The sequence below is a fragment of the Delphinapterus leucas genome, chromosome 11, assembly GCF_059928025.1.
Source record: "Delphinapterus leucas isolate spDelLeu-1000000601 "Yukka" chromosome 11, BTC_Dleu_Yukka2, whole genome shotgun sequence".
In the NCBI taxonomy this organism is placed as follows: Eukaryota; Metazoa; Chordata; class Mammalia; order Artiodactyla; family Monodontidae; genus Delphinapterus; species Delphinapterus leucas.
Window position 1 is genome coordinate 37,494,818 of NC_143139.1, and position 15,737 is coordinate 37,510,554.

Below are 15,737 nucleotides of genomic sequence, written 5' to 3' on the forward strand. Positions count from 1 at the left end.
GAGTAAACACAGCATCTCTGCTGTGTGGCCTCTAAAGCAGGCAGGACGCCTCTTGACGGAACTAGATTCAAAAACAACCCCAAAAAACACCTGCTCCAAAGATAGGAGACAGCGTATTAAAGCTGTGTCAGGCTTACTGACATACCTTTTAAGCCCAGTCTGATTCTTTTCAGGCCCTTGACACATGCTAATTGGCATCACTCACTCAGCAGACGCTGAGAGGAGACTGGCTCGCTTCCTGCTTCTCCTGTACCCAGCAGGACATCTTTCTGTAAACACCAAACGGAATGCCTTAAATAATGAGAAAATATGTGAAATGGGACTTAGATGTATTTAGACCGTTTATTCATCACTGAGTATGGCCAAGACCTTCTTGCGCTCTTCTGGGGGGTGAAGAAGAGTGTCACAAACTGTGGGACAAAGTAGAAAATGGGACACGTGGCAACCAACTGTTGTCAGCGCTATTTGCCTGCTGTGGCCTTTCCTCACCTCAGTGCGCAGCCTCACAGCTCCTTCCTGAGTGTGTTTCACTCATTGGATAAATATTTATTTGCAGGTATTTATTTCTACTGTTCTTGGCGCTGGGAACACCACACACACACACACACACACACACACACACAACCTGCTAAAACTTCTTGCCCTCGTGGAACTCCACAGTAACATTCAAAATACATGGGACGTCAGTTGGCGATGAATTTGATGCAGAAAGATAAAACAGGAAAAGGGGAGAGGGAAAGTGGGCTTGGGGTGGGACATCCAATTTTAAATAAATTGGTCGGAGGCCTCGCTGAGGCAACACTTGAGCAAAGACCCGAAGGAGGCAAAGCCAGTCAGGCAGGAATCGGGAAAAGAATTCCAAGCACAAAGTGGTAGCGTGCCTGGTGAGCACAGAGGCCGACGGGTGGGCGCAGAATGAGGGGGGATGGGGCCGTGGCAATGAGGCCAGAGAACTGGCAGGGGGCAGGGAAGGGTTGAAGACCATCATGAGGACCCAACCGTGGCTTTACAGTCACCTGTGGAACTTTTAAAACCAAGTGATGGGGCTTCCCTCGTGGTGCAGTGGTTGAGAGTCCACCTGCCGATGCATGGGACGCAGGTTCGTGCCCCAGTCCGGGAAGATCCCACATGCCGCGGAGCGGCTGGGCCCGTGAGCCATGGCCGCTGAGCCTGCGCGTCCGGAGCCTGTGCTCCGCAACGGGAGAGGCCACAGAAGTGAGAGGCCCGCGTACAGCAAAAAAACAAACAAACAAACAAACAAATACCAAGTGATGGTTGGATGGAGCCGAGGCCTAGGAGTGTTTTTGAAGTCTCCACTGGTGCCTCCCGGGAGTAGTCAAGGGTTGAGACACACTGAGTCCAGAGGAAGGACATGAGCTAGCTTACGCTTCAGAAGGATCATGGTGGCTGTAGTTTTAAGAACAGGCTGTAGGAGGACAAGGGTGGAAGCAGGGAGACCAGCAAGGCTACAGCAATAATTCAGTGAGGGATGCTGGGGGCTTGGATGGGGATGGAAAGGAGCTGGTGAGAAGAGGTCAGATGCCTCCAGCTAATTTTGAAGGTAAAGCCACGGGGACTTCCCCACTGATGGAATGGCTATAGGGTATGAGAGCAAAAAGGAGTCAGACTTGACACCAAGCTTGGGGGCTGAGCAGTTGGAAGGATGGGGTTGCCATTTGACTGAGATGAGAAAGACCATGGGAAGAACCACGTTTATTCAACAACCCAGAAGGCATTTCTAGGTCCAGTTTAAACACGTTGCATGGAAATGCCCATAGATAGTGACGTACTCTGCGCCTGGCACTTTCCAGGGGTCAAGAATGCCTTTAAGAGGGACGGGGTGGGGTGGGGCTGGAGGGCAAGTTTCTATAGCCAAGTATGGTTAAGGTAGTTTGATAGCAAATAATAAACACGTGTTCCAAGCATTTTCCAAAAATAAACTGAGGAGATAAAGACATAGCCAGGAAAAATTTCCCATAAATGCCTCTGCCGCCATCTCCTCTAAATCTTTAGGACCCTGTGGGAAAAGGCTTTGTTGCCTTGCAGGAATCCTGGCCATGGCCCTAAATTCAAGAGATGTAAGGGATGCTTGCTGCCTCTCCCTTCTCCCCAAGTGTGCGGTACTGAAAACTGAACAGAATTAGAGAGTACTCTGAGTGACAAATAGCAGGGGAGTTAGTCAGCCACCTTATGGTGATAAGCAGGCAGTCCTTAAAGGGCGATGCCTGAGTCCAGTTCCTCAGGGAAGTCTCAGACCCTTTACAGGGCTGCATATAATCTCATTTTCCAAAACCCTGTCAAATGTCTAAGATGCTTAACGTTGACCAATTCAATGAGAAAAAAAAATGTAATAACATTCTTTTAGCAATCAATAACAATCAACATGTGATTTGATTTGTCATTCAAATCACTTCATTTAGGACTAATTAAGTCCTATTTAAGGTCCTTATTCACATTGTATATTATGATTAATGATATAATTTTTTAAATTGAATCCTTATGTGAATAAGATTTATTAACACAAATATTTCCTGACAAACTTGGCCCAGGATCAAGAACGACATTTCCTCTGGGTTTTAGGAAAGAGTCAAAGTTATTATAAATGGTTGCTTAGGGGAGATATGGTTATTTTCTCCAGTTATTTGAAGTAGGTCAGATTGAGAGCTCAAGGCTTCCCTAAGGTTGTAATTAAGTATGAATATTACAAAACTGAAAACAAATAAAAAATAAACAGCCTTCTTAGGCATTCACATCACAGGCCTTTCATTAAGTTTGTACCTCAGGCAAGATCCTTTTCTTTGGAAAAAAGAATACAGTTAAAAAAAAAGAGAGATTAAAGAAAACCAAAACAAACAAAAACCCCTGTGCCATAGCTCTGGAAGTCTAGACTTCTAGAAAGATTCACTCAAGCATGAACACTTTGGAGAAGTATTTAAGCGGACAGAGCTGAGGCAAAAATGCACACAAACACTCAATAAGCAGCCTGAACTGTTGTAATTCAATCCTGCAGGTTGGTCACATCTTTCTGTCTCTTCCCACCCAAATCATTTACTCTTATAAAACTGCCTTAGTCAAATCAATATCTAGGCTAGCAATGTAAATTTAGTTACAGTGAGGCTTGGGTAAACATTAGCTCTGAGGTATTTCTTGGTCCATAGAGTGATAACTGAATTAAGTAGCATTATTTCATCATTACCATACGAAGCCCACACTGTTACACAAGAGAAGCTAATATTTCTAACTCTTTTTAGCTTGGCCAAATGTGCTATAAGCCTTTACATGAGCCAATTTGCTATGCATCCTCCTTGAAGAGCTACGAAACAGGACCACACGGCAGCTACATTTTCAGCGAGGATGGAATGTGGAATGAGAAGGGTTCACGCTGGGCCACATCCAGACACCAAGTGATCAAACTACCGAAGGGGGCCCACTGCAAGGTAGTTCCGAGCGCACCAATGCTGTGTGTCCTACAGCCGCTCTGGTTGAATCCCCAGGGCCCTAGAGTACGTTCACAATCCTGCCTTCCATCCTGTCTGCATGTCCAGCTGTGGAAAACAAACCAGACCTCTCCAAACACAGAGGCCTCCTTGGAGCCTCCGCTCAGGCATCCTTTCTTCAGGAAAACTTCCCTGACCTCCCTGTCTTTGGGCACTTCTCTAGCAGCGCACTTGCCTCATTAAAGCTGTGTTTCTGCCTCTCTTCAAACACTGGGAGCAGCTGGATCGTCGTTGATCTCTGGGTCGAGCTCAGGGACAGACACATATTAGGTATTCAATACTGTGTGTTGAATTAATGAATGAATATAATTGAAAAGTTGACATGTAAACACCTACTATGGGCTAGGTGCTGGATAAAGGGATAGAAGACATCTCCTCAAGTAGCTGAGGATCTGGTCAGGAAGATGAGGAATGTGAATAGAGACAGAACGATAAAAGCCAGCATCGCTTAAGGGCCAAAGCAGGGAGCTGCCAAGGGGAGGGGGAATCACAGCGGGACAGGGTACAGAGTCTTGAAAGAAGAGCCAGACCACTGGAGGAAAGGTCCTCCCGAAGCCAGATAAGCAGAGGGCAAAGGGGACATGATGAGCAAAGCCCTCTTATGGAGCTGGAAAGTATTACAGTTTAGTATATTACAGTACAGACATTAAGAGGCTGGGTTCTGGATGGATCCAGACAAAACCGGATCCAAATGGACGTAAAAATACCTTCCGCATAGGTATGGGACAAAATATGTAAAGCCCTTATCATGGAGCTTACATATAAAAATGTTATTTTTTTCTGTTTTTATAATGTTATTGGAGTGTAGTTAATTTAAAATGTTGTGTTAGTTTCTGCTGTAAAGTGAGTCAGTTATACATATACAAATATCTACTCCCTTTTAGATTCTTTTCCCGTGGAGGTCATTACAGCGTATCGAGAAGAGTTCCCTGCTGTAATTGTTATTATTCTCATTCCTCGGGACATGGCTAGGACATTCAGAAGTCTTCATTCTAACTGTGATGGATGTGAAGTTTGGGGCTGTGAGTGTAGATAAAGGACCAGTGTGAAATATTAAGGTCTCTTTCTCCTCTAGATTTGATCACAAATGATAATAAATGAGCAGTCAAATTTTAAATAGAGTCCCTGACATTCATTTTAGAGCACTATTAACTAAGTTTGCACCACCTCCTTACAATATTGTCTTTCTGAGGTAAGGATCCCAGCTAATGTAACATTCAGAGCATCTATGGGTTGGCTATTCAGTGTTCAAGCCTGTGTCACATTAGCCCAACAGGGTAAAGCAAGGTCTCTGCTAATTATCTGCCTTTTCTCATCTCTTATTTGCCAGTTTAGTCACTAGCAGACAAATCAACTCTTACTCTTGAATTGTTTCAGGTTTTTCGTTTCATCTCTCAGTTGTACTGTAATCTCCTTTAAGGGGAGAGAATAGTTATTATACATCATTTACGGCCTCCACACTATATAGAAATGCTTAATAATCTTCTCCTGGCTACCACTGGCCACTCATCACCAAGGGTTTGGCCCTTGATCTTATGATACTCCACTCCACGACGCCAAGATCCTAGCGCATAGCTGTTAGTGTATCTGACACCATCTCGGGCCCTTACAGTTTCTTCTGTCCTTCCGCTGACCCTACCCAGGACCGTACTGTGCGGTAAATCACTTCTCTGTCATCAAGGGCTTTGTAGTTAAAAGATATTGTTTAAATAATCATTAGGACCAGGTGGCCTCTATGCTCTGTTAGGCCCCAAACAATGATGGAAACCTTCACTGACGTATTCCTGGCGCCCAGGAGACTAGTTACCCATTCATGGATCTTGACTTAGGAATGCACGTCCTGTTTTCCAAGCACCTACCCCTTACCCTAGGTTAACTACAAAATTGCCTCAATGGCCCCTCAGTGGTACGGAGTATGGCTGCAAATGCTTCTGGATGGTTACCTGCCGGATCCCAATCCCACCCTGTAAGTTACCCTATAATTGACTGATCCATTGATTATACGCAGCCGCCTGCCTCATTTTTCAGTCTCAGTTCGTGGGCGCTTTTCGTTCCCTCCGTCCTATAGGCACTTAATATATACGCATACTCTGAGTATGACGTTTGATACTTCGCTGATACATTACCTAATAGAGAAGTTTAATCAGGTAAGCTGATGATGCTACATCAGGCAATAATTTTTTTTATTATTTTGAGAAATCTAATTTGAAAATTAGCTGAAAAAATCCCCCACTGGCTCTGAACTGCCTCCTCCATTCTTCTAGACATTTAAAGCACATTTTCAGATGCCCCCTCCAATAGGATTATTTTTTCCTGTAAATTGGGGTCACTTTTAATTTTAAAAAATTGAACTCAATCACTTATTCATTTAAAAATCTTAAATATGTCGCTTACGATGATAAAGCAGACATTCGCTTTGCATATTAAGCAGTTTCATGTGTGAAGGGCAACCAGACTGAAAAGAACCCGCAGACTAAGGAGGCTTCGTCTATTAAACCAAATCTTCTTCGGTAGATTTCTAATTTTGCTACTCGTGACTCATTGTGTTTTAAGGGAAAAAATAATAATAATTTCCATCTTTATTATGTTTGAATGACTTATGATCCCCCGACCCTTCATTCCTCTTCTCCCAGATTTGCTGTGAGCACTAATTACATTTATGAGTTTACTTATGGCCCGTGCTTTACATAGTTATTCTGTTGGTAGAACATCCCTAAGGGTTCTGTGCAGAGATATTTTTTAAATGATTCTCATGATAAAAATGACTTATTAGCTGAGTCACCTGGGAAAATTATTTATCCCTTTTAAGCCTCTTTTTCCTATCAAACAGTAGGGGGGGGTTAATATTTCCCATTTCAGGGCTTCTGTAATGAGGAATAATAAACCCCAATTCTCACACTTAATAAATTAAAGCCAGTATAAATTCCATATATATGTATATATGTATGTATATATGATATATACACACACATACATATCTTTATCTATATCTGTATACAGATATATAGATATCTATAGATATAGATATCTATATATCTCTATATCTATATCTATATATATATATATCACCTCTTACAATTTATAAAAGGATCTGTGTTTCCATACTCTGTTTACTCTGATCCTCACTGTAAAAGGATTCCCCTTCTGGAATCTATTCACAAATAACAATGGTCCTGTAAGCAGTCCTCTTAATTAGTCAAGAGGTTATTATAAGAGTTTTTGGTTCTACATTTTATATGTTACTAACAAATAATACTTGCAAGGGCGAACTACCATCATATTTCCACACTAATTTTCATATTATAAAAAATAAAAACTATGGATTGGGGGCTGGCTCTTGGGCAAAGAGGGATGAGAAAACCGTGAAAAGAATTTCACTGCTCTCTTTTAAAAATATTATTCTAATATATTGAAAAAACAAAGAAGTTTGTTCTCTGTAGCTGAAATCTGCACTCGTATCTTTGGAATATGCCTTCACTTTACTATGATCTAATCAAATTTGAAAGCCCCAAAGCTCATTGTTAGGAATCAGATCTGCTGTTGCTGCTTTCAAGCCAAAAATAGTTTTAATAAATGAAAGAATCAGAGATCTAGTCATCTCAAAGTAGTTATTCTGTATTTCATAATTTAGAAAAATAGAAATCACAAATTATAACCAACAATTTACTCTAGAGTTTATTTAGTATCAGAGGATCACTCTTTCATTTTCCCAACATATTATAATTTTTTTAAGTGAGCGCCAAAATTCTTTTTATTAATAACTCCATTAGCAAGTAATAATAATGTATTTTGACAGAGCCCCAAACACAAAATTTGCTACAGCCCCATTTTTTTTGGCTGTGTTTCAACAAAATAAGCAGAAGCATAATTATTTGGAAATTTCAAAAAAATATATGATATTCAGGCCTTACCTCAGGTGGCCTGAACCAGAACCTCTGGTTGGGCAATGTATAGAGGGTACCTGCTAGAAACGCTTGTTTATCTAACTTTCCCCTGTGATCCCATGGAGAAGCCTGGGTTTAGACCTATTGTTAGACCACTTGGTAAACCAGATGACACTAAAAGGTGACAATCATAAAGCAGCAGTCACGGCAAAGAAAAGCCAGCAATATTGCAGGGTGTTCAGGCTATATCCTCTTTTAACAGTGCTTAGCAGGTTGATCCAAATCAGACGTCTTTTTAGAATCTGGACTGTGCGTCTTCTTGTCCCTCTTATGTTTCCACCCCCATAAGTTTCACCTATGTCCCTTCTGATTAACATTTCAGAAAAATGTTTATTTAGAAAAATGAAAAAACAACATGTTTTCTGGGCAAATAATTCAAGCAGAGCTAAAAATTTTTTTTTAATATTTAAATCTCTCTAGGCCAAACGGTGAGGATTCATGAAGAAGTTAACTATAAATTAATGTTTTAGGCCATCAGTTCAGATTATAACTCTTAAAAGTGTATTTCAAAAATGTAACTCATGATTAACTAGACAGTCTGTTATCATGAACCTAATATCTTCTAATTATAGTGAAAAAATATTGTAAGCCCAGGAAAATTTCACATCAATGATCTTTGCTTGATTTTTCCAATGAGTATCCCCCTCTCTCACAACTGTGTAATAAAAAATACTAAGTACCTTAAAGGAATAACCCAGTTACATAAATCCAGATTATTGCTTAGAAGGAAAATTATATAAAAGTTTTGAGTGGAAATTACAAAGTACAAATTAGTTCTGTTCCTATATTTAAAATATATGTGATCAGACTACTACCAAAAAAAAAAAAAAACAGGTACATGTAAGAACTTAAAATTCCACATCATAACAGTCAGTTCTATGCTTTACATCACCGCGCCTTCCTATTCCTGTCCAAAACAAAGCTTTGCTTTGCAGCATTCAGGATTTTTGTTTGTTTTCTTTTTTATTATTTTTATTTTTATTGAAATATAGTTGATTTACAATGTTGTGTTAGTTTCACACGTACAGCAAAGTGATTCCGTTTTATATATATATATATATATATGTTTTGTTTTGGTTGTAAGTATGTTAGTTTTTTTTCTTTCGTTCTTTCTTTTTTTTTTTTTTTGCGGTACGTGGGCCTCTCTGTTGTGGCCTCTCCCGTTGCGGAGCACAGGCTCCAGACGCGCAGGCTCAGCGGCCATGGCTCACGAGCCCAGCCACTCCACGGCATGTGGGATCTTCCTGGACCGGGGCACGAACCCGTGTCCCCTGCATCGGCAGGCAGACTCTCAACCACTGCGCCACCAGGGAAGCCCAGTATGTTAGTTCTTATCTCAGCTCAGCCCATCCTTTAACCAAGCATCTGGATTAGGACCAGCCAAGATCAGGCTCTCCAAACTCCCCACTCTAGCACTGTCCATGTCCCCTTGCCAAAGGCAGCATGCGTTTCCTAGGAGCAAGGGTTTGAGGGCTGAAGGACCCTAGAGAAAAGGTTGAATTCAGAGATCCTCTGCAAACTCCCTGCCAGCCAGACTCTTTCACACTCAGCATTGGGGTCATCACGGCCCCTGGAGGCAGCCCCTCCCCTTGCTGGAGAGTGTCAGTGGTTCGAAAGAGTTTTCCCTTGTGTCCAGACTCCCTTGTGACCTTGAACAAATCACAGCATCTCTGAGTCTGAGATTCTCCAAATATGAATGATGAAAGGAGTGATGATTTCAAAGGTTACACAGATCACAGAATTCTTCCTAATTACTTAAATGGCAGGAACTGGAATAAAATGTTTTCCTATAGGGACTTCCCTGGTGGTGCAGTGGTGAAGACCCCAGGCTCCCAATGCATGGAGCATGGGTTTGATCCCTGGTCAGGGAACTACTATGATCTCGCAGACCGCACAGTATGGCAAAAAAAAAAAAAAAAAATGTTTTCCTGTAATTATCTTTGGGGCTGAAGGATCTTATCTAACCGGTGAGGTCTGTGTTTAAAAGGCAGAAGCAGGGACTTCCCTGGCAGTCCAGTGGTTAAGATTTCACCTTCCAATGCAAGGGCTGCGGGTTCGATCCTTGGTCAGGGAGCTAAGATCCCACATGCCTTGGGGCCAAACACCAAAACATAAAACAGAAGCAATATTGTAACAAATTCAATAAAGACTTTAAAAATGGTCCACCTCAAAACATAAAAAAAAAAAAAATAACACCGGGCAATAAAGAATTGTCAATGCGACCGAGCAGTGGCTAACATCCTATTCCCTCGTCACACATCACCCACTCCTTAACCCCCAGCTGACCAGCATCTGCCACTGGGAGCCTGGCTTGGCACTTATCAAGCTGTCACCAAGTACCCAGTTCCCCCAAAACCTCCATTGCCAAAGTCAGTCTTCCCTCCTCCTCTGGTTCTCCAGTTCTCCAAATATTTGTTACTGTCGCCTAATTCCATCTTTTAAAAATTCTCTTCTCTTGGCCCCAGGGACAACACATCCCTGATTCATTCTCCTTTGCCATTTTCTGACCTCTCTTTTGTCTCATTCTTTGGCTCCTTCTCCGTCCCCATAGTTAAAAATAACCACTTTTTGACCCTCTTATCTTCGCCAGGAAGAATCCCAAAACTGAGCTCTCCTCGAAACCCTGTCACTAACTTACTGTGTGGCCTCAGACAACCCACAACCCTCTCTGGGTTTCCTTTATCCCTGAGAAAGGAAAGGAGCTGGACTTGATGATCCAAAATCATAGTCCCTCGGAGCTTGGCAGTGCTACACTAGTCTGTCCTAATCCCATTCCTGTCCTCCATCAGCATATGGTACATTTTCAGAAAGCCAGTCCAAGTCTGTAATGGAGCTAAGGCCACCAGGAAGTCATCAATTCCAGGGTAGAAGAAACCTTAGACGTCACCTAGTCTGAAATTTTCATTTCATAGCTGAGGAAACTTAGGTCAAGAGTGGGTACTCGGGGCTTCCCTGGTGGCACAGTGATTGAGAGTCCGCCTGCCGATGCAGGGGATGCGGGTTCGTACCCCGGTCCGGGAGGATCCCACATGCCGCGGAGCGGCTGGGCCCGTGAGCCATGGCTGCTGAGCCTGCGCGTCCGGAGCCTGTGCTCCGCAACGGGAGAGGCCACAACAGTGAGAGGCCCGCGTACCGAAGGAAAAAAAAAAGAGTGGGTACGCGATTACGTCACAGCAGGGATAGGAATGAGGAGGAGGTCTCCGGGGCTCTCACATGTTCCAGTATCAGAGCTTAAATATCTTCCAAACCTGGTTGAAATGTATAATGGTATCAGAGTAAAATGTGACATAGAAGGTATAAACTGGGTAGGGCACTTTAGAGCCTTTTTCCCTCTTTAAAAAAAAATAAACTCTGTACTGTAGCTCTAAGAAATTTGGAGAGGCATTTGCTATAGAGGGTGCTTAACACAAAAGTAGCAAAATCAGATCACATGAAACATCTTAGATGTATATTTTAAAATAGGCAAATAAAACAGAACATCAAGCCGCAGAACACATATATTTACAATAATTCGAATGTCCAAAGCACAATACAGTGGTATCTCTTTAACAGTTCGTATAATTTAAGACATACATTCACACAAGCATATGAACAAATACTAGTCTCCTAGACCAAAGGCTGAAGAAGCTACTCAGACGTTTTGGCACTGACACCTACATATTTATGGCAACAAATAATGATGGCTTTAAACTTTCAGTCAGATCTTTTGCACAAAGATAGGAAATGTACAGAATGGGAAGAAGACAGTCAAACAAATGTACCTTTACTGTACTATTTATCTAACACCACATGGGATGCGGCACTGCTCAGGAAATTTGATCAGGATAGTCTATTTACTCTGGTCTGCAATGATGACATGAACCGAATTATTCCCAAATCTAACTTTACTTTGCGCTTTATAAATAATTGCTGCTTGGTTCTTCCTTCTACATCTTTTAAAAATGAACACAACACTTTTCTTTAACATAACTCAACTTTGGTGCCAATAAGTTAGTAAAATCCCTTTTTTAAGAATACTAATACTTGGAACTTACTTTTTCTTTTAAGAATCCTGAGTGAAAGGACAGTGTCAGTGATATCACCTCCAGGCCAGCTTTGAAATGATCAGTGGTGCTAAAGACTAAGATATTATCTAGAAGTTAAACTCTGAAAAACAACCCCATCTTTCTCTGGCACGAACCTAAGTGCTTTAGCACAAACCTAAGTGCTTCAGCACATTTCCTATTAACCAGGGAAAGAGACCCTTTGGTTGTATTTCAGAAAAACAAAACAACCCCATTTCTGTCCTTCTGTTTATTTCTGCAGACCACACACAAAGCTGAATATGAAGAGATTCGATCACTACATCATAAAAATACAGGCACAAAATTAAGTGGACGCCACAAAGGGTGTGTCTGAAAACACTGAATTGACTGAATCTGAGTCAGATTTCACCCTCGTGGACTTTAAGATGCCCTCAGCTATGACCGTTTCACTGGGAAAGAGCCTGACTTTCCCATTCTGCCCTGTTGCAGTATCCTTCAGGGGTTCCAAAAACACCACTCTTTTCCCGGCCCCTGCCTTCCGTTCATCGGCGGGGGCATCGCTTTCAGGGCCAGAACTGAGAATAGATGCATGGGCATTGCTTTGGTTTAGCATATTTTTTCGTCTCTTGGGTTTACATTTGCAGGGACACGGTGTCAGATAGAGGTACAGAAGTACCAAAACAATGCTGGCCACACAGGCTGCAAGAGTGGTAAAAGCCGTGTTAAATGCCTCGTGAGCATGGGATCTGTTTACGGTGAAATTGCTCACGTTTATTGTGATATCCACAGTTTCATTTAACAGACGTTGCCGATTCATTGCAACACAGGAATACACTCCAGCATCCTCAAAACGAGGACTTTCTATAACCAGACTTCCATTGGGAAATATGTGAAAGTTTTCTATCTCTTTATCGGGCTCCAGCACTCTGTTATCTGGACCGACCCACATGAAATCGGTATTCACGTTACCAGTCTTGCTATCACAGTGGACAATCAGCCTTTCCCCCACTTGAGCCTCATGAATAAAGCCAAGGGCACGGAAGGAACCATTGATGATACTGTCAGAGCAGTTCATAAAGCTATCCTGGAGCAGGAGCACCTGATGGAAGTGCCTAGCGTCAGACCACAAGCGACAGGTATAATCATTCTTAAAATCCATCACTGAGCTGAAGTGCCTACGATACCAAAAGGTCAGCAACGAGTAAAGGGAACAGTCACAGACAAATGGGTTTCCATGAAGGTAGATGCCTCTCAGCTGCCTTCCTGGCACTAAATTTATATGATGCATCGGCAGGGAGGGGATCCGGTTATAAGAAACATCTAGAAACATCAGTTCTGCCAGCTTGAACCTTCCAACGTACAAATCCATGGGAAACTGCGTGAGAAAGTTTCCACTTAAGTAGAGTTTCTGCAGTTGGGAGAGCCCTCCAAACGCTGAAGGGTCGAGATAGGAAATGTGATTGTTGTAAAGCAGGAGCACTTCCAGAGCCTTCAACTCCTGGAACACTGCACTTTTCACAGTCTTCAGCTTGTTGGATGATAAGTCAAGACACTTCAGATTTGGAGTGCTGGAAAAACTGTCCGTAGAAATGCTCGTGATGTTGTTATGCCGAATAATGAGGGTGTTCAGCTTTACAAACGACACGGGAATCCACTCAGAATCCAGGAGCCCGATTCTGTTATAACTCAGATCCAGTCTCTTGATCAGTCTGAAAAGGTTCCCAGGCACCTTGGACAGGTTTTTGTTGGTGCAGCTGACGATGTCAGTGGCACAGATGCAAGCGGTGGGGCACACCCCGGAGGCCCCACGGCTCGCAGTCACCGTGATCACCAACAAACACAGCAGTTCCCTGCAGCCCGGTCTGACAACTCCAGGCAGGGTGGGCAGTGCGTGTAAACGTAAAGACATTATGGTCGCCTCTAAGGCTCTTCCAGGCGCCTTTTCCACCAGCTCAGCCTCCCACCAGTGAACCTGGTAAACAATCAATATTTAAAGAGGGGTAAAAAAGCAAAGTTAACTAGCACTAGTTAGCCCTTAAGAGTAATATCTGGCTTTCTTTCCAATAACTTTTGAAATGGAGGTTGTTGTTTTTTTCACACTGGGGAGCCTACGTGTCCTTTTTACTGTTGGATGCAATTTTTCCTGGGTTACTCCTGCTTACAGACATTTACAGTCCCATTCTATCAACACAACCGTCTCAATATCAGAAACTCAATTGTTTTTTAAGGTGCATCCTGCGTTGTTTTTTTTAACTCTCTCCAAGAGTCACAAAAATATACAAACGCATCTTATAAACAATTACACGGAAATACTTAGCAAGCCACCCGTCCAGAAAGCAACTCACGGAGCTGGGAAGCCTCACGGGCTCCGGGGATAGGCCGCCGACGGTGGTGTCTTCTGCAGGTCTGTGCGTCTGTCTGTCTGTCACTCCGGCATCTTACGCGTTCCTTTCCCTTTAGCTCCCGGCGGGCGGCAGCCTCTCGCTGGCTCGCAACTTTGGGGAGTTTCAGGCAGCCACAGCGGCGGCAGCAACCCCGGGCGCAGGGAACGTCTCGGCCGGCTGCGGTTGCTTCTCCCCGGCTCTCTTCATTGCTCTGCTGAAGGTACCGCCTGGGCGCTCTGGCCGTCGCGTGCCCGCGCGCGGGGCGCCTTGCTCCCGGAGCCTGGTCCAAGGGGCGGAGGCGCGGGGAGCGGGTCGGACCCGGCCCCGCCTCTCCGCGCACCGGAGGCTGCAGGGCCCGGGTTCCCGGGCGGCGCCGGCCGGGTTTTATCCCCGCGCGCCCGGGGTCGGGTGCGGGGCGGGGAGACCGGTCCCGCCCCCGCACGTTCTCCCTCCAGCAGGAACCAGCTCCCGGGCTGCGGGCCGGGGGCGCGCGGCGCGGGGAGGGGGCGGCGGCGCAGCCAATCGGGGCAGCGGCCGGCGCCCCCTTCGACCCCACCCGGCAGCCCCGCCGCCAACTCCACCACCCTCCCCCCACTCCCGGGTCCCGGGAGAGCGGCCGCGCGGGCTGGGCGGGTGGGGGGTCGACACCTGAGGCCGTGGCCGGCGTCCCCCGGCGTGAGGACGCGGTCTCGCACTCCTGCCAGTCGCGTCCGCGAGCCCAGCCGGGGTCAGCAGGGTGATAGGGTTGGGAGAGGTTAAGGGACACGCCCAGTCCCGGAGGGAGAGGTCGCACCCTTCAAGACCCACTTCGTCGCGGCAGCGCAGGTCGCCTCCCTCTCCCACCCAGTCCGCTGAGCTCCCCGACCTCTTTACGGCTTGCTTTGGGCGAAGGCCAAGGGGGCTCGCAAAGCGCTAAGTGCAGTGGGTTTTAAAGGTTTACAAAACAAACACAGAAGCTGCCTTCCGTCTCCGCCGTCATTTGGGGGTGGGTGGGGCGCAGAGAAATGGGGCACGTTCCCTCCGGTGCAACAGGATCTCTTCTGGGGGAAAGGAACCGGGAAAGCGCAGCGGGGACACTCCGCACCTCCCTGGGAAAGTTCTATCCCTTTCCCAACTCAGGAGGAAGCATCAGCGATGGTCCCCCGTTCGCGAAGGAGAAGCTCAGGAAAGAAGGGTTGGAACCGACCTTCCGCCTGGAAGGCAAAGATAACAGTATTCAGCTTGAAAGAAAAAGGAAAAAAGAAAAAAAATCCCAGATCCATGCTTTTTTTTTTCTTTCAAAATGTGTTCGCGCCGGACAAGGGCTGATCCCAGACAGAAGGGGTGTCTTGCGCGGAGGTTCTTCATCCCTTCGCGAGAGGCAGGCTAGGAAAGTTGCAAGCAGGGTGGACAAGGCCAGGTGACAAGATCAGGCAAAATGAGGTGGGGGAAGGGGAGTGGAGCTGATGAGCTTTTCGATTAAAACTCCATTTTTGGTTGTTTCCGAGATCAGTTTTAACGATGGGATGTGACTGAGCCAACTGACCCATTTAGCCGTTTTATCCGGATTAACAAGAACTAAATTACTGCGCTGACAAGACATATTAACCAAAGCAGAAGGGAGGGGGACATTGAAAAGAGGACCAAATTGAGAACAACAGTTGGGGGCAGGGCACATAACTTGTAATATTACTTAAAAAATAGAAGGGATGACGTAGACAATCAACTGCCCCCCACACACACACACACACACTTGCGGTACCGTGAATTTAGTGAGAGTTGTTCTCTACATTGTCCATGAATGGATTCATGTGGTAGCACAGATCTGCTAGGCTGGTGCCAAATTTAACTAGAATTGTGTGCATCATTAATTTAGTTAGGCTTTTTGTGGGATGAATCTGAAATAGC

At 44.7% G+C, this 15,737-nt stretch overlaps 1 protein-coding gene across 1 annotated transcript; it reads right to left on the reverse strand.

Annotated features, from left to right (window-relative positions):
• Nucleotides 1–7,076: 7,076 nt before the first annotated feature.
• On the reverse strand, nt 7,077–14,362 carry AMIGO2 (adhesion molecule with Ig like domain 2). Its single transcript, XM_022572376.2, has 2 exons — nt 13,812–14,362; nt 7,077–13,438 (listed from the first exon to the last, which is right to left on the reverse strand). The coding sequence occupies exon 2, from the start codon at nt 13,373–13,375 to the stop codon at nt 11,810–11,812; it is 1,566 nt and encodes a 521-aa protein (XP_022428084.1). The 5' UTR covers nt 13,376–13,438; nt 13,812–14,362; the 3' UTR covers nt 7,077–11,809.
• Between the last annotated feature and the right edge of the window lie 1,375 nt (nt 14,363–15,737).

Excerpts from the sequence above, each read along its gene's own strand:
- AMIGO2 (XM_022572376.2), bottom strand. The coding sequence starts at position 13,375 with ATGTCTTTACGTTTACACGCACTGCCCACCCTGCCTGGAGTTGTCAGA.